The sequence below is a fragment of the Phasianus colchicus genome, chromosome 12, assembly GCF_987193195.1.
Source record: "Phasianus colchicus chromosome 12, bPhaCol1.hap1.1, whole genome shotgun sequence".
In the NCBI taxonomy this organism is placed as follows: domain Eukaryota; kingdom Metazoa; phylum Chordata; class Aves; order Galliformes; family Phasianidae; genus Phasianus; species Phasianus colchicus.
Genome location: NC_143447.1, coordinates 11,049,070 through 11,076,319, shown reverse-complemented (window position 1 = coordinate 11,076,319; position 27,250 = coordinate 11,049,070). Strand labels below are relative to the sequence as shown.

The 27,250-nt window shown below is 42.2% G+C and overlaps 2 protein-coding genes across 3 annotated transcripts; one reads left to right on the top strand and one right to left on the bottom strand.

Moving 5' to 3' along the window:
* Window positions 1-44: 44 nt before the first annotated feature.
* BLOC1S6 (biogenesis of lysosomal organelles complex 1 subunit 6) lies at window positions 45-5,290 on the bottom strand. The gene is made up of 5 exons (XM_031587652.2): window positions 4,800-5,290; window positions 4,319-4,463; window positions 3,173-3,260; window positions 2,139-2,225; window positions 45-1,357 (listed from the first exon to the last, which is right to left on the bottom strand). The coding sequence occupies exons 1-5, from the start codon at window positions 4,849-4,851 to the stop codon at window positions 1,238-1,240; spliced, it is 492 nt and encodes a 163-aa protein (XP_031443512.2). The 5' UTR covers window positions 4,852-5,290; the 3' UTR covers window positions 45-1,237.
* Window positions 5,291-6,368: 1,078 nt separating this feature from the next.
* On the top strand, window positions 6,369-20,234 carry SLC30A4 (solute carrier family 30 member 4). Of its 2 annotated transcripts, XM_031587651.2 has the most exons (7): window positions 6,369-6,822; window positions 11,318-11,464; window positions 14,937-15,090; window positions 15,334-15,541; window positions 15,820-15,925; window positions 17,125-17,259; window positions 17,914-20,234. In XM_031587651.2, the coding sequence occupies exons 1-7, from the start codon at window positions 6,444-6,446 to the stop codon at window positions 18,066-18,068; spliced, it is 1,284 nt and encodes a 427-aa protein (XP_031443511.1). In that variant the 5' UTR covers window positions 6,369-6,443; the 3' UTR covers window positions 18,069-20,234. The 2 variants fall into 2 exon arrangements, with proteins under 2 accessions (XP_031443511.1, XP_090005047.1); XM_090148921.1 differs by lacking the exon at window positions 11,318-11,464.
* The last annotated feature ends 7,016 nt before the right edge of the window (window positions 20,235-27,250 follow it).

Sequence of the window (27,250 nt, the reverse complement as noted above, 5' to 3'; positions counted from 1 at the left end):
TATCAAAGGAAATTAATCTTGATGATTAATGATGAGGCATCTCATTTCATGTTATGCTTTAATAAGAACTATCTAAATTCCTAAAAACTAATTCTGAAGTTACATTATAAAATAAAAAAAACCTTAAACAATATTCAGTTATGTACATTTTGCTCCAAAAATGGACTGTAGAAATTCTTTAACATTTCTTTTAGAAATACACATAGACCACAGCACAGGTCAACAATCCACTGGCAATTAAGACAAAACAAAAGCCAACTTCAGTTTTTACCTATTACTACATCAGAAAAGGCATTTCAGACTACTTCAGTAGTTTGTTCTCTTTGCTCCAAACACACAAAGTGAACTGCAATGTTTTGATGACTACTCAACAGTAGATCTTTCAAAGAAAAAAGAATCTTAGAAGTAGAAATTAGGACTTCAGAAAAATATAGCACAGTAGAGTCCAGGCCCTGAGTCCAGGGAGTTCACATGAAGTGCTGCAAGTAATTCAATTCAGAGAAATGGATATCAACAGCCATACAATATTTATCATCACGTTCATTAATAATAATCATTTTAAGTAAGGACAGCATACAACACTAGCTCACATGACCCCTAAATGCACATGAATAGATGGAAATAACTTTTCCTACAAATAACTGAGTTCCACATAAAGATGAAATCATTCAGCTCAATTACTCACACAAAAGGAAAAAAGAATAACCAACTAAATCAAAGTCAGAAAAAAAAAAAAAGAGTCTGTATGTCTGATTTACAGCACTGAAAAGAAATTACAACTGCCAGAATCAATGCAGATTCAGTGTAACAGACAGGCTCTGAAGTCCAGGTACCAGAATTGAACTTCAACAACTACAACTCCGTATTTTGTCTGGAAAATATATATATGCCAAATACCAAACAGCTCTCAGAATTCTAAGCACCAGAAGAACAGATTAAAAAGTTATAGGTATTTAAATACCCACGATGCCTAGGTTCTCCAATATACATATATATATTTATATATAAAATTAACTTATACTGTAATAGTATCAAACTGCATAGCATTACAAAAGAAGGCAACCTGAATGACTGAAGTGAAGAATTTGAATGTTACCTACTGATCATTAACATTCTGGAATTTATAACACCAGAGTAGACTGTTAGTAATAACTATAGCCTGGTTTAATCAAAGTGTGCCTTAGCTCCAGAGAATGCAGAAATTATTAATTTGGACAAGTTGTTGCACGTTCTGCTTTCATGTCCTCCTTGCAGGTTTTGCTGTTAGCTGCTTCTCTCTTTCTAGCTCCTTCTCACGTTGCTGTTCTCTTTCCAGTTCTTCTTTCTGCCTCTTTTGTTGTAGTTTAAGTGCTCTTTTCTAAACAGAAAAGAAAAAAAGAAAAAAAAAGTCTTACAGTGGGATTTGGAACTAATACAAAATCCCTCCTAACACTTAACACTCCTCCCTCTTAACACTCTCTTCTCCAATTCACAGTGGTTATGACTGGATGTTCTGTAAACCACTTCTATGTTCTTCCTCTCTTCCACCTCCATCCTTCTAACAAACAGAAACTCTAACCTATATGAGTAAAGGATGAGTTACTGAGACTTAAGGGAAAACAGTTTATATTTTCACGTATCAGACAAGGTGTGTACTGTGCAATGTGTTCTTTTAATTGAACATACTGAAACACTGATCTTGCCAGAATTAACTAACAACTGCTTACATAGCATGAAGTCTATGAACCCGTGCCACTTAACAGTACATTAAACAGAAAGAAGTCTTACATTTATGACAGTCTAGTTCTCATTGTAAGAAGCACAGAAACTGAAACAATGGAGAGAACTAGTTGGACTGGAGCAGATTAAGAGACAGAACAAAGCATGATTCTTGTAATGTACTGCTTAACCATGAGGACAACTCGGAGACTTACTAGTAATTAAGAAACTTAAGTTGTTTAAACATAGAAAGCAGTAAGCAGAAGTTTGAGAACAGGTGGTTAGGTGCTACTGAAAACATGGAAAAAACATATATGAATGGTATTTAACAGAGATTCTATTTTCACCAGAGTTTTCAGCATGCATCCAAAATAAAACATAAGACAATAATACATAACTAAATTGTTATGTTAGAAAGTAAGAAAAATTACTCAACTCACTTTTAACTTAGATGTTTTCTCATGGAGCATCATCATGTCATTTCTAATATTCACTAACTTGCTGTGATAGTGTTTAGCTTCTGAAAACTTCAAAAACATAGCAGTTAAGGCAGTGACTGTCAAGTTGAAAAAACAGTTTTTTTTATTTTTAATAAAGCTACACATCAAAACAGTAAGTACAAACATAGCATTGCCAGAACAGTTTGGTAATAGATTAAACATGTTCAAGTTTATGTTTAAAGCTTACATGCTACACGAATACTATCTCCAATGCTACAGTCTGATGGAAAGCACAGCAATCATAGCAGGCTGGCACAGTCCTAGGCTACAGCAGGTGAGGATTAACATCATGCACCAGCCACAGAGACAGACAGAAAGACAGAAAAGATACACTTACCCTTGGAAGGCCTCAGGTAGGCAGGGATCTCCAGCGAGATACCCTCGCTTTCACTGCCAAGTCTTAAATGAGGCCTGGGAAGGGGTAGATCCTGGCTGCACCCCTTCCAGTCACTAAGATGCACTGCACTGCATTGCATGCACCTGACCTTCCCTGGGTTGGCCCTGCCTTCCCACCAGGTGCTCAATCACCTGGTGACTGAGCCATAACTCAGCATTTCTGCTACACTATCATATCTCAGTGGGTACACCTGGCAGTCTACTGAATTAAGATTCATCAAAATGGAATAGAAGTATTGCCAATTTATGTATCACATGTGTTTCAAGCATCTTTTCTGGTAGACTGGACGTGGCACAGAGCTCACCTTGGAACCTCAGTCCTGCTCAATAAATGAATAAGTTTGCTTTGGCTACTGGTTTAGAAAACTAGACTGACTCTATTCTTTCTCCTCAGTACCCTCTCTATTTAAGGGAAATCTGCTGGTTCTGCATCCTCTCCAGGAGGAATCTGTCCCACGTATCTCAACTAGTTGCTATCCTTCCTGCAAGTTATAATGAAAAAGGATTAAGTTGCTACTAATACTTCAGCAGGAGAATCCATACTAGTAGGGATTTATAAAAGCATTAATAGTACTTACCAAGGCATTGATGTCAAGAATGGAGTTACACTCTTTGAATTTTGTAATTTCTTGTTCTAGTGTTTCTAGTAATACCACTTGGTTCTGTCTGAAACAAGAAAAGATCCATAAAAATAGAGTAAAGCAGCACAGACGAAGGAGTTTAAGGATATACCACAAAAGTTCAGTATTCAGAGCAGATATTTCTCACTCAGTAAATCAGGAGCTTCCATACTGGCAAGTTCTTATAGTGTTATACTTAGAAAGTTTGGGGAGAAAATTCTGCTTTTTTTTTTTGCTGCCTAATATTGTACAGGATGAGAAGAAAACCAGGATGACATCTAAAAACCGTCAATGACAGAGGCACTAGAGAAGTTTCAGCAACTGAATACCTCTGTGCAGGGACAGGTTGAATGAAGGGAAAACAATTTCCTCTTGTCTTTCTACTCAGTTGCTTCTGAGTCATGCTGCAGCACAACATTATTTCTGCATAGAACTTGTGTGGATCCACAGTGCTTATCAAGAATCTTCCATCCCACACAGATCAGCTGAATTCCTTCCAGACACAAGCTGTCCTTGGCAGCAGCATAACCACATTACACATCATGAAACTCAAAGCAGTGTACCCTACAGAGCTGAGACGGCTCTGTGTAAAGCTACTCCAGTTACTTCATATGGCAGACCCAGCCTACATTTGAAACAAACTATTCTCAATTATCAGTGAGATAACAGTGCATAAAGAATTTATATCTGCTTAGCAATATTTTCTTAGAGCATTTTCTGCTACACAGTTTACGAACTGCACAGCAACAATATATTGCACTACAAGCAGCTCTGAACACGAAGGTTACTGCTACAAAATATGTCTACTGTTTTCAGCAAACTTTGCATTATGGAACAAGTATATAAGAAATTTGCCCATCTGCTGTGCCTGGCTTGTGGGAACTTAACATTCCAGTGCTGGACACCCCTCAAACAAAATTCAGCAGACAACACTGCAGGTTGTACACCTCCCTGTGCTCTGAGCAGCAGAACTGCTCAAAATGGTACAGTCAGAATGTAGAAATGCTACAACAAACTGCCTTCCAGTTAAGCTAGGACATCACATGAAAAAAAAGTGGCAAACAGCATGAATATAAAGGGAGCTGCATTTAAAAACCTGCTTACGTAAGTTCCTGCAGAGCTGATTTGGATCTCTGAAGATCGGGCAAATAGTGAGAAATCAGCCCTTCAGCCAGCTGCTCCACTGCTCTCTCGTCTATAACGGGCAGATCTGCTTCGACCCCTTCATCTGGGGAGGCATCGCCGGCACCTGCGGGAGAGGAGCAAGGTGAGCGCGCTCGGGCAGCGCTCCATCGCCTCCCCGACAGCAGCGGTACTTCCCCGCTTACAAATAAAGGCATTTCAGCAGCGCAGCCCACGGTTCTCCGTGCCGCTCTTCTTCGCCCTGCCCCGCGAGCTCCGCCGGCGCGGTTACCTCACAGCCGGGCAGCGCCAGAACGTGAGACCGCCGTGAGAGCACGGCAAGCAGCGCAGCACACAACCGCACGGAGCCGTGACGCGGCCGCCGCTCTCGAAGCCGGAGCGCACGCTCCCGCCTGCCCAGCGGCGCTACTCGGCCTTCCGCGCCCGGCCGCTCCTCGCGTACCCAACGCCCGGCCGCTCCCGGCCGCTTTCTCCTCCTCCTCGGCGCCGCTCATGGCCGCCAGTCCCTCAGGCGCGGGGTCCCGGCCGTCCGCTCCGACGCGCCCAGCCGGCGCTCACCGCACGGCGCTCACCGGATGCGGAAGCGACGCGCGGCCCGCGGGGTGGGAGCGCTCCGCTGCCGGGGCTCGGGGCGGCCGTGGGGAGCGGCTGAAGTGGCGCAGGGCTCGGCCTGCGCGGAAAGGCCGCTTCCCGCTCCGAGCTGCTGCCCGGGGGGGGGTGGGAAACTTCAGGCTTTGTGTCTGAGGGCTGCGCAGCTCGCAGATGGGGCTCGGTAAGAAAAGTGAGATAATCCCTCTGAAATAGCCGTGCTGGAGCCGTGGGCGTTTCGGATTTGTGCTCTGCCTGTTCCAGGCGTCCCGCGCCCTGCAGGAATAGATGGATGGGAACTTACATTTGGTGCCTGTTTCTCCAGAGCGCTTAAAGCTTGTTTATCGAACACAGCGCCCCAAAAATGAGGTTGATAGAAGTCTCTCCCTTTCCCGTGCGCAGCGATCCTGTGTCGCTCAGCGAGGAGCTCTGTTACTGTGGAAGGGCTGGTTAAGAGGCACGCTCACCTGCTGCTCTAAATATTTCATCTCAAGAGCTGTGAAGAAGCTCTACTAGCATTGCCTCTCAGCTCTTCTGCAGCGTTCTGATCCTTACTCGGTAACTTCTTTGGCCAGCCCAGAAGAACAGAGCGTGTGCTCTCCCTCATCCTGCTGTGTTTCTCCAGGAAGGTTTACTGGTCAGGAACAGAACAGTGACAACGTTTGGGCACAGACCGGCCCTGAGTACGTACAGGCTGGCAGTCAGACTACCAGCCATGGCAGCAGGTAAACACTGCTGTGTCAGAATTTGTCGAAACAAAACTTGAATCCCTTTTAAGCCAGAGGACAGCTTAGATGACGCCGGGCCTCGTGGCTTGTTTCTCCCTCCATCCTTTAGGAATGTCAAGAAAGGCGATGCGGCCCCTGGGGCGCAGCACCACCCAGCAGCAGTTGGGCAGGGTGCAAGGAGCGGTGCTTCTAGGGGAAAGCAGGAGGCTGCACGCTGCAAACCTGCGACCGCAGCACCGAACGCCACAGTCCGGGCGCTCAGCGCACATGACAACAGCTGTCGGCGGGGCTCGAACCCGCGTCCCTCGGCCGAGCGGCGCAGGCGCAGTGCCGCGGCGGCGACCGGCGGGCGATGCCAGCGGCCGTCCCCGCCCGTCCCTCCGCCGCCGTCCTCCGCGCGGCTCTCCCGGGTTCGTGGGGTCGAGGCGCGGTCCGCACGGCCGCCATGCCCGGAGCGCGGCGCTGAGCGAGGTGACGCGCATGGCGGTGGCGGCGGCGCTCCCCCTGCGCCGGCGGGGAGGCGGCCCCGCGCCCGGCGCCGCCTGCCCGGCCGCGCCGTGACCGGGCCGAGCCGGGGGAGCCGCGCCGCGTGGGACCGGGCCGCGGCCGGCGGCGCCCGCGGGCCGACCGGCAGGGGAAGCCGCGAGCCGCCGCGTCCCCGGGCGGGCCGCGGCAGGGCCCGGCGGCGCGGGGCGGGGGCCATGCCCTGAGGGACGCGGAGCGCCGCGCCAGCGTCGGCCGCTCGCCGCGGGGTGCCCGCCGCCGCCGCTATGGCCGGGCCCGGGCTGTGGAGCAGCATCAAGTCCGCGCTGCGGAGGAGCGAGCCGCCCCTGTTCCTGAACGACTCCAGTGCCTTCGACTTCTCGGACGAGGCGGGGGACGAGGACTTCCCCCGCTTCAACAAGCTGCGGGTGGTGGTGGCGGACGACGCGGCGGAGGCGGCCCCCGAGGCTCCGGCCAACGGGCTGCACCCCGCGCCGCCGTCCGACGACGAGTCCGTGGCCGAGCGGGACATCGCGCTGCGCGGCGGGCCCGAGCCCTGCGGCCGCTGCCGCAGCCGGAGGGAGCTGTGCAAGCTGCGGCGCGTCAAGAAGCGGCTGACGGCCGCCGCCGCCCTCTATCTGCTCTTCATGACGGGGGAGCTCGTAGGTGAGTAGGTGCTGCTCCGGCCTCGGTTTTTCGTGTTTGCGCAGGGAGCCGTTTGCAGGTCGGAGCGATTAGCGATAAGCCCCGGGGGGAGCGGGAGCGAAGTCCAGCCGTGCTTTCCGTGCGAGGAAAGAAAGGGGAACTTGGGCTTCCTTACCTGAAGCTCATCGCCTCCCCGGAATGGCACAAAGTGGGCATTTTGTTGGCTCGCAGCTTTGTATTGCTCCTGTTCTATAAGTTTCTGAGGTGTGATTGGCAAGGGAGGACTGCGTGCTGTCACACGGGTATGCATGAAGGACAGGTAATTTCACCTCCGGTGTTTTTTAATTATTGCGGGCAAATAGAGTTTCCAAGGGTGACACTGACATAACGACAAAACCAATTTTGGGATTTATCTTTAGCTGTCAGATCCAGAGATAGGCTCTGTTTTTTGCACCCAAGAAGACAACCTGCCCGACAGTGCAGTGCACAGCGCTCTCTTGACAACTTCCTGATGTCCCATGGTGCTCTGGACCAGTGCATGCTCCAACCACACATAAAGCATATGATCAAAGTTAAAACAGCGTTTTAACACTTTCTAGTATGGCAGTGCACAGTGCAAGTTCCTTGGTTAAATCATGTTCTTTGTGGTTTTTGTTCGTTAGTACTTGGAAAAGATCTGCTGGTTTTACCTGGAAGAATGAGTCTGGTGCTCAAGTTCAGCTTTTTTTACTCTCTCATAAAGGCATGCTGTCATTTGCTATTAAAGTTGAGTAGAATCTGTGTGTAATAGAGCAGTCTGTACAAAACATGACTGTATTTAGTGGCTACAGTGACAGGGCTTGACATAAAATCTAAAGTTGGAAGTTTCTGGATGTGTAACTAAGCTATTAAATGTAATGCCTTTGCCATTATCTGCCCGTTGCTATTTATCTTTGGTCACTTACCAATGCAGTATCAGTGCCCTGTTACCACCTGGTTTTGGATGTGCCCATGATGTTCAGCGTAAGCACTTGGGGCTGCTCAGCCACCTGAAGGATGCTGAAACTCCTTCACTTGGGCTGGTTTGAAGCAGCAGGGAGCAATGCACAGTGCCTGCACATGGATGCACTGCACCCATCAGTCATTGGACAGTCTGTTAACTTGAGCCCAATCTTTTTAGCAGCAGACAACGATTGACAACTAATTTCATTTTAATGGCTCACATTTTAACACACAGGTCCAAATAATAGAAAATTTAGTGAATTTAGTGGCTGTAATTCACCAGCCAAAAAACCAGAAGTAAATAACTTTAAAGGAAAGATGCCTCAGATACTGTACCACAGAATGATACCGTTCATCCCCCATTCATAGAACAAAATAAAAAGTGGTATGAGAAATGGTCATTTTTTTCAGAGAGAGAGCAGATAATTGACTGCATCTGCACCGTAGTTTTGTTTGGGCCTTCTTTCAGGAATGTGGGTTAAGAGAAAACAGTGGCTTTGTCTCTCAACACCTCGCTTTCAGTGTGTGGTTAGTCATTAGTAACACTGCCACAATGCATCAGCTCATCACAGATCAGCACTCGGCTTCAGGCTTGCAGGGATCTGGTTGAATGCCTTCATTTGCCCTCTGGTTCTTTTTCCTCTGGCTGAGATTTTGGTGCAGTGTGAACTCAGGTAAATCTGATAGGGATTAGTGTTAGTGTAGTGTTGCTTCTCAGCTGTGGACATCGTTGTGGTAAGCGTGACTTCCTTTAATTGTACTCATGTTGGTGTTCTGATGCACACTGAATTTAGTCCATCCGAAGGGCACGGTGCTGAGTAATGTTCCCAAGCTGTTGGCAGCTTGATGCTGAAGTCAGAGTGTGTTTTCACACTGTGTAGATATCTCCATATCTAGTGCCTGGTCAGCTCCAGAAATAATAGGTGTTGAGAGGAAAAATACTCTCATCACTTTCACTTTATCCACTGTTTCTCCCTTACAACCAGGGTTTCTGCAGGCTCAGATCAGAGTGACTGATTTCTCCTTATGAAGCATTGCTGCTGTAGTGTGGACTCATCATTCTCAGGTTCCTGTATGCGGTTACCAGTACTGGTGCAGTATTTGGGCACTGCGGCAGACAGTGCTGAGGCCCAGACCCATAAAATATTCAGACATCCAACTTCCAGAGAGAACAAGTAGGACTTGGGTATCTGTGCACTTTTGTGGGTCTTGACGTGAATACCTTGTCATAGGGCAGGCAATCAGCAGCAGAATAAGTGAAGAAGCCTGCAAGCCCTGGGTCAGCACACTACCTGTTCTATGTATTTCATTCTGGCCCAGGGTTGAGTTCTGACCCATTTGGTTTGAAATGTTGGCACTTTTTGGACAAACATATAGCCAAAGTATTTGGGAGACTTTGGCTATGTGGGACATTAACAGACCTCTTCCTGTTATCTTTGCCAGATTTGAATTTCTGCAGGAAAGGCAGAAGAGCCTGTCAGACAATTTGTTTGGTAGAAAACTTTCTGCTGTCTGGTACTAGTGTGAAGATGAAGGGAATTGTGTTCCAGCAGCTGCTTTGTGAAATCTCAATTAGCATATGTTTTTTTCCAAGCTCATGAATCCAGCCCACACCAGTGTTGGTTGCTTAATTTGATGAACAGTCACTGTAGAAGTCAGATCACTTTGTGGGAACCGTTTTGCATGAAGAAACAGAAAACAACACAAATCCAGTCACCTTTCTTGACAGCTTTTTGATGCATTCAGTTATGTTCAGAGATTTCTAATTGATCATTCACAAGGAGGACTGCTGTCCTTCACAGGTTGGTGAAAACAGTGGTGAGCTTTCAGGGCTTCAATTCATAAAGGTCGTAGATGTCTGTTTTCCTGTTTTCTCCCCCTCAAGTTGCTGACTGTGTTATAGCAGCCCCTGGGCAGTGCTTCACCAAGCAGTGAACCAATATAGTTGGAAACAGAGGGCCTTCAAATTCAGAATTGCATTCATCTCAATGATATTTTCTCAATCCACATGCTCCATTAAGACTACTTTTAATATCTGAATTCTCTGTTTATGTAATCTCTGGAGAGACTAACTGAAATGGAGTTGGCTTATCTTGGGCTGAAGCACTTCTCAATTTCATACTCATGGATTAACATATGTGCTGTAAATGATCATATACAGAAAGCGTTGAAGTGAATGTCCTTAGACATAAATTGTTTTCTTCTGTGCTGACAATAAAACAGGCTGAGTTGCACATTCCTAGAGTGTATTTTCTGAAATTATGTGAGAAAGCAAATTAGCTTTGGGCTGTGATGGCCTGTGGAGAATTTCAACCTCTAAAAATTTCACTCTGAGACTTACAGGCATCTAAATAAAGGGGTTGGGGGACAGGAACAGGTGGAACAGAAGTGCAGTCAGTAGTTAGAGGCACAAGCAACCCCTGCAGTGTCAGCCCTGCTGTTTGTGTGTGGCTGGGAGGAAGGGCGTAGCTCTGCAGATGGGGCACTCACAGATAGCTGGATGCACGCATGTTTTTCACTGATCTTGAAAGCAGTCAGCTTGTTGTGAATTTCCCTTAGCTCCTTCCTCATGGTCAGCTTCTTCACTAAGAGGCTTTTAATTGTTACAAAGATACCTTTACTCAAGATATGTTGGCTGGAGCCTGAAGTCTGCCAAATGGCACACCAGCTGCATGCTCTGCTTGCTAGAATCTACAGTTAGAATGATCTCGAGGTAAAATGAGAAAAGAAATAATAGCTGAGCTGACACTGAAGATGTAATCTTTTCTGAGAAAATGGGGTTATCTTCATGCAGATGGAAGACGACACTGCCTGTCCTTGACTCCCCATTTGGATAAGGGTTGTCTGAGAGAGAGGTGCTTTGTTTAAGTCTCTCTCAGCCATCTATCTACTGGTAGCATTTAGCAATCGAATTGGAACAAAGATATTGACCTTCGATCTGATGTTGTTTCTCTCCATACAGCTCATAATAATGAAAAAAAATATGGTAGTAAATAAGAAAGGAAAATGCTGTGAAAGTTATTGTCGACAATATACGTTAGCAGAATTTATACACCTCTGCCAGGACAGGGAATGATGAAGGTAAAAAGATAATGCAGTAAAAATAAGAAGAGGGTGGGGTTAATTACTGCCATCAAGTCACTGGATTTCTGTCCTTGTTCCATTATGTGAAAATATTTAACAACTGTAGTTCAAATAAAAAGCATCAGCCAATTAAAGATATACAATAACATACACAGAAAAAATACTAAACTAGTTTGCAAATGTTATCAAGCAAGAAGTCTCAGTGAGAATAACAGGACTAACTCCTTTCTATGCTACTCTCATGGAAAGCACGCTTCACTGCATTTCTAACTATGGTAACCTTAAATTATAGCATGGCATGTTGATTATAATGGCAAAAAGATAGTCCTGCTCAGTGATAAGTGGTACTCTCATGCACTTAGTGCAGTGTTCTGAAAATAAATAAAGTTGTGCCATGAGGATAGGATCCAGAATCACTTATCTCTCTTGACTGTTCCAACTTTGTTTTCAGGTGGATATGTTGCTAACAGTCTAGCAATTATGACAGATGCACTGCACATGTTAACTGACCTTAGTGGTATTATTTTGACCCTACTTGCTCTCTGGCTGTCTGCAAAGTCTCCTACAAAGAGGTTCACTTTCGGATTTCATCGCCTAGGTATGTAGATATCAGCTTTTGCTAGTATTTTAAGCAATAATGCTAAAAATATGTAATTCTAGAAGAAGAGGTAACTGGAAAGAAATCAGTAACAAACCTAAAAGTAACTTTAGGTTTCACAGTCTGTTGTGTATCCACTACATGGGATGTATTGCCACAGGGGAATAAATCATTTGAACAGAACAGTACAAATGCTACATCTGGAAACAAAGTCCAATGAAACGTGATTAATGAATAATCCTGAGCTAACTCCCAGAAGTAAAAAGTTCCATAGAGTGCAGGATCAGATAGCTCTGCAAGAAGTCTCATAAATCACTATGCTTCTTGCAGAAAGAAGAAATCAAGATGTCCCTTCATGTCCAGTACAGAAAATTACTTAACTTGTGCCCATTTTGGGTATTTGTAAAAAGAAACGTCAGCAGAAATATGTACTAAATGTTGGAAGGGTAATTTCAGGACTCATTACTTCACATTTAGAAGCTTAATGATGATAAAGGGTGCTTTCACATGGTTGCCATCTGTACTGGATATTAATTAATTAATTTACAATATACAGGTGAAGGTCTTGACTTGCAGTCATTTTTCCAAAAGTTTGAATGTATGCTGCATGAAATGGATCATTTTGGATGTTATGGCTTGCTACCTTTATGCTTTCTGTATGGTATTTTTTCAAGGAATTTCAAACTCTTGTGCTGCCATTACTGTTAATTCTTATGATGGCTGCCAGAACAGCAGTAGAATTCAACAACTCCATCACTCCTAGTCATTTGTCATCAGTTAGTCACTAATGCATGAATGCATAACTGTACACCAGCAAAGATCTTTGGGCTTTAGCAAGAAAGCATTAACAGTGCCAGCATTTCCTATTACAAACTTTTCTTTCAAGAAGTTTTAATTTTGTGTTGAGAGTTCCCTCTAATACTGAAACCTGACCTTGCAGGTATGCCCCTGGCATTTGTTCATGCTTTCCACAAGGATGTTTGCTAGCATGTAGACATACTTTAACCTCATTTAAAAATAGTTCGAGCAGTTTATGTATTTGTAACTCTTCAAAAACCAAATAGTATAAAGAAAGAACATGACATAGCCTTATAACAGAAATGGTTCTTAAGGAAAAAAAAAAAAGTTTTATCATATATTACTCAGTTTTATAAATTTTCACTTAATAATTCAGGATCTCCATAGCACTCTGCAAACAGGAGTCCCTTTGGATTTCTGCCACCTCACTTTAAAAACAAACCAGCAAAAAAATCCCCAACTTTTTTCTTCATTTTATTGCCAAAGAAAGTACTGACCAGATTGATCCAGTGGTGGCCTGTATCTATATCACCCATCATTTTCTCCCTGGAGAATAGAGGGAGTGACTTCTCACTTCTGCAGCAATTCCTCCTCTTTTTCTGCTGCCCAGTGACAGGAGGTTGTCAAGCACCAGCCGATTACCCAGACCCAGCAGCCTGGAGCAGCCTGCTCTCGTTGGTCCTGCTTTGGGCAGGGCACTCGACTAGACCGGAGGCCCCTTTCTGCTCATCCGTTCTGTGTTAGCAGCAACACAGTGCATTAGCATAATGATCTGTGTAGGAAGAAAAGGACTAGAGCCTGTGAGAGTGGGAAGAGAGCTTCTGTGGCTGCAGTGAGGAAGGAGAGGTTGATAAGGATTCAGCAAGAAACCCTCAAAACATTGGTCTGGGCCCTGTGAATACTGATGATGGGATGGTTGAAAAATGATGTACATGGGTGGATTTTTGAGAAGCTTATTTGCATGATTTTAGGCACCCTTTCTGAACGTTGTGGCCTGAGCGCGCAGTTTCACACATCAGTGAACACTGGCAGTAGAACTGTGCTGAGTCTGGGCTACATGTTTGCTGTAATACATTTTTCCAAATATCATGTACAGTAAGAAGCTTGTCAACAAAATGTGAGCTCATCAATAGCCCGAATTTCACGAGGTGGTAAAACATGACAGCATGTTAAAAATAGGATACTGACAGAGCATCTGTCACAGAAAAAAACATGCATCTGCTTAAAGCTGGGAGTATGCACTAGAACTGCCTCATAACCAGTCTGCTTTGCATTGCATTTTAAGGTAATCCGTACATGCACTAAGCACTAAAATGTGCCAGTAAATAGTTTCCAGTGCTCCTTTTCACTTTTGTTTGCAGAACCATGAACTGTCATAGTAGTACCATAAATGCTGCTTTGTAAAGACAGCAGGCCTATTGGTTGCCTATTCAAATTCCAGCAGAAAGCACTGCTTTTTATCTTTCTGAATATATAATACGTATGCTCCATCTTTAGTTTCTTCTATTTTCTATGGTGAAAGGGGAGCTGACAGATCCAGGAATGAGCTAGAGAAGTGAAGATGAAAAAAATGAAAATTGCAGTCTTATCTGAAAAGAATTATATTCCTAAAGCCAAAAATAGCTCTGTTTCACCAAGTGGAGTTACCTCCTTCTCAGAAAGACACCGAGCAGATCTAAACACAGATATGGAACTTGGCATCTTTCCACTGCTGCAGAGACAGCATCAGTAATGACAGATCCATCAGACCATTGGTACAGTGCATACTTCATTTCACAAGTGAAAGATCTTAGCACAAATCTATATCAAAGTGATAATGACTCTGTGAAAGCTACTGCAAAGAACACACTGGCTTCCACTGCAGAAAATCTGCTTTAGGTTATAAAACTACAGTATGTTATTTCTCTGGTAAATACCAGTGTACTACAGTTTAACAAATTCAACCAACAACAAATGTTCTGCAAAGAAATGCCTTAAAATACATAAATGATGGCTGTTGCCCTGAATAACGTGCCTGCTTTGTAAAGAAAGCTTCCACTTGTGTGGATGTTTCCAGGATTCCACATTACTCTGAAATCAGGGATTATGATAGTTGCCTTTCAAAGCCTTGTTACTGCCTGGTAATGCTGGTACTCATCCAGGCACTGACACACTGCTGAGCAGCTGACTGCACTGGTGCGAGTTTCTTCTCCCACAATGATATCACCAATTCAGTCTGTGGATCAAATCATTCTGATGCTGTGAAATGCATGTTCAGTATTGGTAATAATGCCTTTATTCGATGAATAAAGTTCTTCAATCAATATTCTTTCTACTATGGGCTGACTAATAGCTGATTCCTGGGGAATGTATCAGGGCAAAGTGAGTAGGACCAGAGGGGAGAACAACAGTTAGAATTCAGTGCAAATAAATTCCAACACTGATCTTTGAATTCACAGAGGAAGGTTAAGATCCCAGTGATCCATCCGGTAAGTGACAGTGAACACAAAAGGATGTGTGTCATCTTTAAATCTAGCTTAATACTGTGGTTCTATGATTAATCTTATTTGTGAATGTTACTTATGGTTTACTAGCTGTTCATTAGCACTGTAGGACACATGAAAGTCTGTGCATAGTACAAATAGAAGTACACTCGAGACTCACTTTTATGATGTTCTTTCCTTTCTGTTTGCAGAAGTATTGTCAGCCATCATCAGTGTGTTGCTGGTCTATATCCTTATGGCATTCCTGTTGTATGAAGCTGTTCAAAGAACCATCCATATGGACTATGAAATAAATGGCGATATCATGCTGATCACAGCAGCTGTTGGTGTTGCAGTTAACTTAATGTAAGATCTCCCTTTCTCTCCATTGACACTCAAGTATATTTTGAATAAGCTGTTAATTCATTAATGGCCTGTAACTTTCTCATGGGATGTCATTTTGAAAGGAAGAGATCCAGCAAAATAAGACAGGAAATGATACCTCCTTTTTTTTTGTTTTGTTCTGAAGAAATTAAACAACAATCACAAAAAACACCCATTCAAATCTCTAGCCTGTTTCTTGGAGCATTTTTCTTTTTCCAATTTCAGAATGGGTTTTTTGCTGAATCAATCTGGACACCTTCATTCCCACTCCCATCCTCACTCCCACGTACCTCAGTCAAACTCTCCTAGCACAGCCCGCAGCAGTGGCCATGGACACAGCAGCCTTGCAGTGAGAGCAGCATTTGTGCATGCCCTTGGGGACCTGGTACAAAGCATTGGTGTGCTTGTAGCTGCATACATCATACGTTTCAAGGTAAGGAATGGCTAATCTTTGAAGCGAGGTGTGATTTTTGTTTCAGCTGTAGTTATTAAAATGGACTTATTTTTCTAAGCAATGAAAATGATACACTTTATGTTCTACTATATCTCCATATAGTCATGCAAAATAAGCAGAGACTTATGTGTTATGTAATTACTCAAAGAAATATTCACAGAAGTTGTAGCTCTAAGTAACTGTATTTCTGAGTTACATTTTTAGAAATGAACTTATTTTCATGTATCTTTTTAACACTTTGGAACCTTCCTTTCCAGCCAGAATACAAGATTGCTGATCCTATTTGTACATACGTGTTTTCCATACTGGTGGTTTTCACAACAGTCCGAATTCTGTGTGATACAGGAGTTATAATTTTGGAAGGTAAGATCCTCACAGCGTGCAGTGTTTCATGTGTTTCAAGGCCAGGCTGGATGTGGCTCTGGGCAGCCTGGTCTGGTGGTTGGCAACCTTGCACATAGCAGGGGGTTGAAACTAGATGATCATTGTGGTTCTTTTCAACCCAGGCCATTCTGTGATTCTATATGTCAAATGAAGCACTGGCACTTGGATGTCACAACCACCATCTCCAGCAATGTGGGCTGTGTCTGGAATTTGTTGATCTTGCTTTAGGATTTCAATTCTTGCTGGCTCATCTAAGTTGCAGCAGTCTTCAAGAGTCTTTGACCTTTACCAGAATGACACAGGTCTTAGCACTGCTCACAGTTAACCATCACGAGACAGTAGAATTTATAAAACTTTCAGCTAAAATAAGGAAATGGTCTGCCTGGTCTCAGCTATACGCTTTGTTTAATTACTTGTAAAGTTAATGTGAACACATGTAAAAGGAGGAGACAAATTCATAGTATTGCTTACACATCAGATAAGACTGGAAGTAAAAACCAATATGAAAAGGAAAGAGGCAAAGGAAAAAAAGCAGCAGAACATTCATAGGCTTAACTTTTGACCTCTTGTGGTAACTTAAAGGGAAGAATGCCAGCAACATTCTTTGCATTATTGTAACTAACCTGCCCATGTCACTGCTTAATCCAGTACTTTCATGTAGGGATGAGAAAAAAATCCTTGTTTTTACCTGTACCATCCCGTCTGTTTCACATGAATTATTGCTGACTTCTGCAATCCAAAAATCTCAAAATCTTCAATGCCAAATGCTTTTGTCATTTAGGAAAAGAAAAAAAAAAATGGAATTTCACTATGAAGGCAAGAAATGGTAAAATACACTTAAGAAATTTCATTTAGCTCCAAGGCAACAGCTGAGATTTAGCTGAATAGATAAGGCAAACTAATGGGGTATTGAATTCCAGATGTTTGAGTTGTACCTGTTTGCATCCCAGCTGTTATAAAGATATCTAAATTAATGGTGTTATTAAAGTGATGAGAGGTGGTCTTAGTGCATGTTACAGAGCTTTTCCAACTAGTACTCAGGAGTTCCAGAGAATGGGCTTGCAAGAAATATATAATATATAAAACTACTAATGTTTGAAAGTTATCATGACATTTGATTTGAAAGACTACAGACTTTGTGGAAGACAGTTAATTTTATCTTATGTTCGGTTTCACAGGAGTTCCGAGGCATTTAAATGTGGATCGTATTAAAGAAGACTTGATGAAAATTGAAGATGTTTATTCTATAGAAGATTTAAACGTTTGGTCTCTCACTGCAGGAAAAACAACTGCCATAGTCCACTTGCAATTAGGTAAGCTGCTATATGACAATTTTAGATTCAGTCCAGCCAGAGGTGGGGCAGATGATAAAACTCAAACCGCTTTCTCTCTCATCTTTATATTTTTTATGTACTCACATTCAGGAAATCGCATTCTGGAAAAAAAATCTATTGTTTATGATTTTGTACAGTGAGATATAGAAACCATTAACCCACAAAGACAAAGTGTAAGTGAAATTTAGGCAAAGAGAGAAAATACATTTATGCTGAGACATACTGATCCAGTAGAGGATTTTTTTTTTTTTCCCCTATTTGTTAGAGTTAAGTACTTCTCTTCAGAAATCCCCTAATGGAAGGATCTGATTTGTGGAAAGTTGAACATGTTGCCAAAACATGCTGATATTGACATCTAATACAACATCATGTGTATCAATTCTTAGAAAGAAAGCTTTCTCTGTACCCCTATTTAATAGAGACAGTTTTACCTAGATATGGTTCCAGATAAAAGATAAAGATGTATATATAGTGTATCATTGCCACAGAACAATAGAAAATTAGTAAGGGAGCTTGAATAAAGACATGTGAGTTGGTAAGACCATGTGCTAAATACAAAGACATTTGGATTGTCCAGTTTTATTAAGGATTGAATATTATGAAAATTATGAAATCTTTTCCTGGTTTTTCCAGTTCCTGGTAGCTCATCTAAATGGGAGGAAGTTCAGTTCAAGGCCAGACAACTACTGCTGAACACGTTTGGAATGTACAAGTGCTCTGTCCAGCTTCAGAGTTACAAACAGGAAACAAGCAAAACCTGCGCAAGTTGTCAGAGTTCCAGTGCCTAATCTCATGTTTTGGGAACTGCTGCCTTATTCTTTACCTTGTAGTCAAAGACTGAGAGCAATAAATTCAAAGTGAATGATAATAATATGTGGATTTGTACCATGTAACATGCAGCAGGGAGAACTGGTGCTGCAAGAAGTGCAGTGGTTGCCCTACAGAACATGTATTTCATTCTCTCCCTCTTGCTGGTTTATTAAATTTATTATGGTTTTGAGACAAAGTTGTTTTCAGATTGTTTACAAACTGCAACATGGTTCTGCAGATACCTCACAAATTACAGTTAGAAATCGTTTTTTGTGTACCACATAAGTACCTGCACTCCAAATGGAGCATCGAGTATTCAGTACTTCAATTAACATCTGTAATATTATTGATCATGCCAGGTTCCATACATTATGATCTCCAAACTCATCAGGCAGTATTTTTACAATAGTCATTTTCATACAGTATTTTAAATTACAATGCATGCAGTGCTAGCTGAATTCTTTTCTAAACTGTCTTGTTGGAGACTTTGCAAAACACAGGATTTACCATAATCAGACCAGAAATTTAGCTTTAATCTGGATGTTCAGAGATCCAGACAGAAAGATCTTTGCCCAAACTTCTGGTGTTTAACTGGAGACCCAGCACTGGACCCAAAGTGTTCTCAGTGATTGGTTATCTGTAGTGTATTTTAGAATAGAATTTATACTTTAGAAGCAGGTTATTTATTTTACAAATTTTTGAGTTGTAAGATTAAATTTATTAATAATTTTGAATGTCTAAACCAGCATTTGATTCACATTAGAAGGACAGTTAATTAGCATGCATTCTAATTATAATTATTACATGTGCTGTAACTGAACATTTTCCATGATTGTGAACATTTTCCATGATTGCTTTGTTGAAAAAAATAAAATGATAGAAATTATGCTTGACATGAAGGTACTCTCAAATCCAGTCTACAGACGTGCAAAATACTTAAATGTACTAAAAGGCAAGGGGAGAAAAGAAGTTTTAGGTCTAGTGTTCCCTCACTCTTGGATCTTTGACCTATTCATCTTTGCTGTGAGAACAGGATGGCAGTATTCTCCCAGGACAGCCAGTACAACAGCACTGCTGAGCTCTATGAATAAGATGAAATCCAAGCAAGCTCAGTGACCTCATGCACACTGGACAATGCTATCACAGCAACCTACAGAGGCATAAAGGTATGCTCTTATTTATTGAGAATCAAAGCAATTTGAAAAGATTTTTTCATCCCGACGCTTCAAAGTCCACTAAACTGAATTGCTTTGCCTCATAGCTTAATCCCTGTACTTTGAATGTATGCAGGATAATAAAACAAGCCTTCTACCTGCTGCCAATCTACTGTACATCCAGGCTTATGGCTGTTGCTGAGATTAACAGCACTGAAGCCAAGGGCAACAAGAATGACCTGCAGTGTTCAACAGACAGACAGAACTTTGCTTTGAGTATTTTTTGCTTATTCTGCACTTTGGTCTTCACGCAAAACTTCAACTGACATCAAAAGTATTTCTGTATGTGGAACAGAAAGGAAAGTTTTGGACCAGTAATGGATATAGTGACACTCAGCTGTGAATACTTAAGCTATTGCCTTGAAACTTGATAGGGATTCACATATTCATCAGGGTGATTTATATCTGCAATTGGTAGCAACAGTCTTGGCTTGTTTTCTCTTTTAATTAAGACAGGGACCTCATGATGAATTTGCAGAGGTGAAAACTCACAACACAGTATTAGTAACACCGGACTATGTTTGCATTTGTTCTGGCAAGAAATGGGAACACTTGAGTACAGCATGGGAGTACATACAGCTTGGACACAAAGGAGCACTGTACTTGGAAAGTTAATGCTTCAATACAAACATTACCACTGATTAAGCCATATCAGAGTTCATGAAAAACGTGCATCCTGTTCTTAGAAATTCCCTAAAAACAAGCAAAAACCTCCCACCACAGCAGGTATTTTGCACATTCTAATACTCAAGCAGGTTTTAATTAACTTGGGATTTACAGTTGATGTAATTAGAAGTTGAAGTATGGTAGACATGTAATGTATTTGAAGTTTTTTTATTGTAATGATTTACTACACTTTTGTTTAATTGAAGAAAAAGCAGAAATGTGTTGCTTTATCGTGGGTTTTATTAAATCAGTTATTAAACTTCACATTCTGTCTTATGAATTATTTATTTGCATCGAGGCCTCTTGCCTTTTTCTTTGATTCTTACAGCAGTTCTTTTTCAGAGTGCCTACAAACACACAATCTTAACTCAGCATGGTAACACCGCTTAGAGTGAGCAATGGCTCCCTCTTCAGTAGAAAAACTGAATTTTTCTTGTTTCCCATGCAGTAACAGAACTTCAGAAAATATGAGCTGACAAATGGTGAAGGAGCAGTTATACAGCAACTGGCAAGGCATTCCTGAGGCCCTTCAGTCAGGCTTGAACGGCCCTTGTTATCACAGCCTGCACACTGACTGGAAGGACTTCAGTGAAAAAACAACAATATGAAATCTGAATCTAGGAGACAAGAATCAATACAGCTATTGGGGAGATTCTGATAATGTAGATTGCCTATTTTAAGGCCTAACTAAACTCATATGGATGGTTACATCTGTGTGGTCCACCTCTAGTTTGTTTTCTTGGTCAAAAGGGCAAGAGTTGTCTGGCACTGCTGCATTTCACACTGAATTTCTTACTAATCAACATCAAAAGGAATACACTTAATTTGTAATGCTCCTAGTGATAGAAGAGCACACAGCAGCACTATAAATCTAACCAAGTAAGAGTAATTAGTAATTCCACTTATGTGGAACAGAAGAGTATGCAGAAAGTAACGTTACTTTGCAAAGTAGCTGCTGGGAATGCATGGTTAAATATGCATTAACACCTGTACTCTAGGAAGCTTGAGGTGTCTATGGAAGAAATCAAGTTATCTTTATAAATATCGAAGGGTCATTTTGAGTATCACCTTAGAGAAGCATAGCGTTATTGGGAATAAGAATCAGGCCTGGTGCCTTTCCAACCAGCTCTGCAGCACATCCAGTTTATTTCCTCTGACCATCACAAAACCATTTACGTGTTTCTATATTTCTCTGTCTCCTTAGGAAACCCTTCTGTGGGAAATAAGAACACATTTACTTTTTATGATTAGTCTAACCAATAGATGCCTAGGATCAGAGGCTTCCACAATGAGCTTCTCTGCTTTCCAGAACTATGCTAGATTGCTATAGGTGACCAAACAGCTGAAATCCTGTGAGAATTCTGCCACCTATTGCAATCTACTTAGAAGAAATTTATCTGGAGCTGTGATTTTCACATATCCTATCCTGAACCACAGATACAGTTTTAATGACAACTGTAACATGATAAAAAACACAGCAATGACAGCAGAGCAGCAAAATCCTAGGCTGCAGCAAGTGAGGATTTGCTCAAATGCAACAGCCACAAGGAAAAAAAATCTGCTTACCTCCAGAAAGCATCAGATAGGCAAGAAATTCCAGCAAGATTCCCTTGCCTCCACTGCCAGCCCTTAAATGAGGTCTGGGAAGGGGTGGATCCTGGCTGCAACCCTTCCAGTCACTCAGATGTATTGCATTGCATTGCATGCACCTGAGCTCCTCTGGGTTGGCCCTGCCTTCTCACCAGGTGCTCAATTACCTGAAGAAAATTAACAGAAACTCATTTGCTTTTTTTTGCTTAATCCTGATTTTCCTTTCTAAATTGTGTTGGCATTTAAACCTTACTGACTACATCTCCTTCTATGCTAGCAGAATTACCATGTACTTTGTCATATCTCTTTTCTCACTACTTGCTCCAAGCACATTCTTTTGTCCCAGGTTAGCACACCTAGCTCAAGCTTATGTTATGCTGCCCCTAAGTCACTTTTCTCACTCAATTTTCTTGCAGTACTCTGCAGTCTCCACAGCTTCACTAATGTCCAGTCAGCACCCTGTGTATGTGCAGCTTGTGTGGTGTGCGAAACATCCAAAAACAACTCCAAGGCCTCTTTTCTCCCATTGTGTTGATAAACACGCTCACCTGAAGTCCAGTTCCTCTCTGCTCTCTGATCTTCTAGCCTCCAAGTTGCAAACTGATATGGAAGAGCTACTCTGAAGCCTCTTGATTTCCTTTGTACACAAAAACCAAAGTAGGTCTTCCCCATCCCTTCAATCTCCCTAAATCCACCTCCCATCTTCTCCTCCTCCCTCTTTGAAGAGGACATACTAGATGCTAAATGCTGCTGTGCTTTGGGAAACCCCCTTCTCTCTGCTTCGTGGAAGGGAAGGCTCCAGGAGGGATGCTGTGTGTCCTTTCCACCTGTGAAGTACCTGATGGCTTTAGAAGCTGGTAAAATAAACGCTGCTCCTTTCCTTTCAGTGCAATCCAGATAACACAGCGTTCTGCTCTTAGAATGCAGGGACACCTGCTTTCCGTACTTACAGCTGCAAAATAAAGACAACTCAAAACAATTTTATTACTCCTTTAGTTTTTCCTGGTCTGCTTTTTTCTCAGTATCATTTTTTTCTTTGGAAACTGCCAGTGCTAAATGCACGAGGCAACCGTTCTGTTAAAGCTGTGAAGCACGCTCACCTTTTGCAGCAGCCATTTCTGTTGAAATAATGAGCCATTTTATAAACACAAGCACACTCTTGTCCATATGTCAGCTTTCTCGTTTCCTTACTGTGATGCCTGCTAGAAAGATAAGTTTCAGGGATGAGAGCCACCAAAACAAGGGGGTATGTGAAGGCAGGTGAGACTCTGGGCAGTACTGATGCATGCAGGGATTTTGGTGCAGCAGAATAATTGATGTGAGGAGCCAAGCAGCAACACTCTCTTTGGGCTCATGTGCACAGATAGACCCCAAGTCTCTTCCTTTTCCTATAACACACACAGAACTTAGCTAATAAGTCCTCAAGGGAATTGATGAGGTGCAAATAAAAATAGATACTTGATAATAGTAAATGGCCTTTTAAATTCAAAGTGAGTTTTTGGGGAAAAATACCATGATGAAACATTTTCACAGCTGAGATGCTGGTGAATATTTGAACCTAGGATACAGGTACTCATTATTTTCACAGATTCCATGTGTTCTTCTCTCCAAGCCCACGATAAGAACACGTCTGACATTAAACAGCATGGGCAAGTATTCGAGGCCTTTCCCCAGCTCCCCAGGAGATGGTGCCCTGCCCGCAGCCATCAGGACAGGAGTGCTGTTTAATGGGATGTCACTTGGTCAGGGGTGTAATAAGGAAAAGCATAAGTGTAATGCTGATTTGCTGTTTGAGTACTGGGAAAGATTAAAGATACTTCTTTAAAGTTCTATACAAATAATACCCAAAGACTACAGAAAATTGCCTCCCTGCAGTTCCAGGTGTGCAATAAAACTTTTCTATGACTGGAAATTGACCGTGGGTAAGGCTATCAAATGCAATTAGAACAAAGTAGATTCATTAATGTAAACAACACTACTTATCATGCAAGCCATCAGTTCCTACAGGGTGCTGAATTAATGTTACCTGAACAACTCTTTTAGAAGTTTTATTATTAAAATAAATGATCCGATGACACTTTGAACCAAAGCCATACACAGAGTAGTAATTTTTCTTCAAATTAGGGAGAAACAGAGATAAACATGAAGCATCATTTGCAGTGCTTACACTGCTACAATTGCTAGTGTTGTTTAATCTAGCTCAAAAGGCTTCACACAGAGGCGGAACAACTCAGAACCACATCTTCCTTCCTGTAAGTCTTCTTTCATTTCTTCAACCTATTAAGCAATTCTGTATTTTCCAAGCGTCTGCAGAGAACACAACATCGATCAGAAACTGAAACTGCCCAACTGTTTGCACAGACTGGTTTCTTAGTGCTTTGATAATTGCTTTAAATTTAACCTCGATGGAACAAATTACGATGGTTTTAAGGTAACCTTGCTGCTTGGACTTACCATAGAGCAAAGGTCAAGGCATAGCATAGAAAATATAAATGCAAGCAACTCCTTGTATATCAAATGTTAAAGGGTGCGTATGGCAAGCTGTAAATGAAGAGAGGTTTCAGATACATTCACTTGTTGATAGCCATACATTGTATCTTACTCCATTAGATCAGTGAGCTGTCTTTGTAAGTGAGCAGTGACACCTGAACATCGCTGTTTCTCTCTCAGAATTATTACACTTGAGATTTCTCTGGAGGAAGGGGAGAGGTTGCACCTCTCCTAGAGGGAAGTCCCTCTACCTCTTACAGAGTTAGCTAGAAAGAAGCAGCCCACAGGGCAAGGGTCAGACACCAAGACGAGATCTTACTGCTTGGGCCACCGACTGCCATGGCTCAGTGGGGATATCCATACTGCAGTGACTTTCCTTAAAGTAGTTCATACTTTGTTGGTGATACGAGGTGTGTTTGTGTAAAAAGGGAGTTGGCAACTAAAAGCCAAACAAAACAGATAAAGTCAGAGCTCCATACTGCAACCCAAACACTTTGAACTCCTTTACATCACCGTGCAGCCAACCATGGAACACACCAGCATTTCTGGATCAATTAAGAGAATATAATATAATAATAAAGAGAAGTGTTGCCCGTGTGTCTGTTCTCTGTTGGGCTCCATGCATCCTTTCATCTGTTTAGTGAAGAATAAAAAAAAAAAAATAGATGAGGAAGTTCCCTTAACTCATGATTTCAATAACTGATTACACATTGCTTCGACAAAATGCTCATCTCTAGCTACAGTATCAGGATACCCTTGTGCTTTAGTATTCCTTACTGAGGAGCCTATATTATGTCAGTGCCCAAGACACAGCTGTGAAGAACAGACTGAGGAGTCAAACTCAGCTTTTCTTCCATAAATACATCTATAACTTAGGTGGGAATTTGCTTTTTTGAAGTGCTGCCCCATAAGGGCGTATTCTCCTTGTTCTTTACATGTATCAAGAAGTGATACGCTCAGCACGTAGCTCAGACAGAAATATCCACACACCACCCTGCTTTGCATACAACAAAAGCTTCCTCTTCGAATTATTGAACCCAAAGGAACATGAGACATGCCCAATTCTTAAATGTTCTTCTTTTAAGAAGGCAATGTAATGAGCAGACACTTACTTTCATACATACACACAAGGTCTGTGGTAATAATTCCACGTCTCTCTGACATCCATAACTTCAAACTACATTACAACTACTTTGCATAACATGTTATTGTACCATGAAAATTACGGCTCAGAGCTTGGCAATGAGGCAATGAACAGAACTGCAAGTCATTATGACCAGGATTTTGGTAAATACTTCTGCTTCTGGGAGTAAGGTGGATCTGGCAGTCTTTAAGCCAAGTGCCCTATTCTGACTAACTGTGTTTCATTCAAAGCATTTCACAAGAGGAAAAACAAATGCAGTAAAGGCAGCATAAAGCCAACGTTTCACCAGACACAGAGCTAAGGTCTTGCTCAAGTTCTACCTGACTCGTCTAAAAATCTGCATGACTTGAAAAGGACAAAAAAACATTCCAGGCTTTATTGAATTGTAGAAGGTCTTCCTACAAATGAGAGAGATGCATCATTACATGAAACACGAACAGCTTCAGTATGAAAAATGGAAGGCTGTTTTTATGCAGTCAGGTAGTGACTCACAACAAGCATGTGACTTTGCTTTTCTTTGGCTGTTCGATACTATTTTCCTGTAACTAGCAGAGATTACAAGTAATGTTTTTTCAGCCCTTATTTCCTTGTTTGTGCTGCAGCAGCATCAAGTCTGGTATGGGATGGCATTTACTTACTGCAAATACAGTTTAAATAAAATAATAATTATTTTAAAAAAAACCACCAAAAACACAACAAGCAACCAGGAGTGAAAGAGCCTTGCTGAAGATGAAAGCTTAAACACATTATTTATAATTAATAGGTTTTCAAACTGGTGTGGTTTTCTGACCTCTCAGCTAATCTGTTTGCATCTATAAGTGCCCCATTTGTTCTCTACACATCACATCATGTAATAAATGTATTTAAACAAACTGCATTGCATTGACCCTACATAAAATCTGCAAATAAAAATCCACACATTATAAAATGTTGAAATGGGAATACAAGGAACTCCAGCTTGTCAGAACTGCAGGCCATTAATCCACATAACAATCCAGTGGGACAAGGCAGGTGCTCATTGCACCTCACAACGTGCATCAGCCCTTTCAGAAGGCAAAGTACAGCTCTGGCCAATGAACCACACAAGCACTCAGTTGCTGGTAGCCTACCTCTGGCCTATCAGAAAAGACACAGCAAGTGCCATACGAAGCACAGAAATGGCAGGAAGTGGTTTGTAGCTGTATCTGTGAAGTGGGACAGCTGGCAGCACTGCCTTGTGACCACATCACTTCTCAGATGTACCTTTAGGCAACACGCTGATCCCCAGTCTATTTTTGGTGCTATTGACATTTTGTCCTGAGTCTGTAGATGCTCAGTTTGACACCATCTGGTATCATCAGTGTCTGTTCAGAGCTTCCATTCACTACAGCAGAGAATACTGCTTTTAAAAATAAGTAAACTAATAAATAAAAAAGAAGTTGCTGTTATAGTCTCATATTTAAAAGCCCCTGCTTCAGCAACACTTGCAGGAAGAAGTCAGCAAAGCCATCCAGAGTCTGTCTGAATGAATTTGAACTTGAAGAAATAACATCTCCCAATTTCTTTAAAAAATTAACAGAAAAGAAAACAAAAAGAAAGGAAGCTGTTTCACAGCCCTTGATTGGACTGCCAGTAGCATGTTCTATAAGGCTACAGGAATCCAGATGATTCACAGTACTTAGGAATTAGAAACTGCCTGACCATTTCAAGTTTGGAGTCACAGAACATCAGTAAATTACTACGCCATTTTCTTGTCAGGAAACAGAGATCGGTCAGATTTTGCTGTATGAGTAAACAGAAGTAACAACGTAAATAAGTTAGACCAAGGTGCTCTGATGTATTTGTTTCGGTAGGTGCAGCAAAGGGATGCAGCAAGAAGAAAGAGAAAGGAGTTTCACACAGAAGGCTTTGTAAGAAGCGGGCTGCTGCCTCCAGCCAGGCCAGGCCATCACCAGCTGCTGTGCAACATGGCTGCCACGCAGCATGGCCACCTCGTGTGGAAACACAAGGCGCACAAGGCAGGGGTCACAGTAACACGTTACAGGACGCAGCTCCAGTGGCACAGATCTCTGCCAGG

Excerpts from the sequence above, each read along its gene's own strand:
- BLOC1S6 (XM_031587652.2), bottom strand. The coding sequence starts at position 4,851 with ATGAGCGGCGCCGAGGAGGAGGAGAAAGCGGCCGGGAGCGGCCGGGCG. Across the intron at positions 4,464-4,799 it reads CGGGAGCGGCCGGGCGTTGG|GTGCCGGCGATGCCTCCCCA; the intron begins GTACGCGAGGAG and ends CCTCTCCCGCAG. Across the intron at positions 1,358-2,138 it reads AGAAAACATCTAAGTTAAAA|AAAAGAGCACTTAAACTACA; the intron begins GTGAGTTGAGTA and ends TTTTCTGTTTAG.
- SLC30A4 (XM_031587651.2), top strand. The coding sequence starts at position 6,444 with ATGGCCGGGCCCGGGCTGTGGAGCAGCATCAAGTCCGCGCTGCGGAGG. Across the intron at positions 15,926-17,124 it reads AGGAGTTATAATTTTGGAAG|GAGTTCCGAGGCATTTAAAT; the intron begins GTAAGATCCTCA and ends TCGGTTTCACAG. Across the intron at positions 17,260-17,913 it reads CATAGTCCACTTGCAATTAG|TTCCTGGTAGCTCATCTAAA; the intron begins GTAAGCTGCTAT and ends TGGTTTTTCCAG.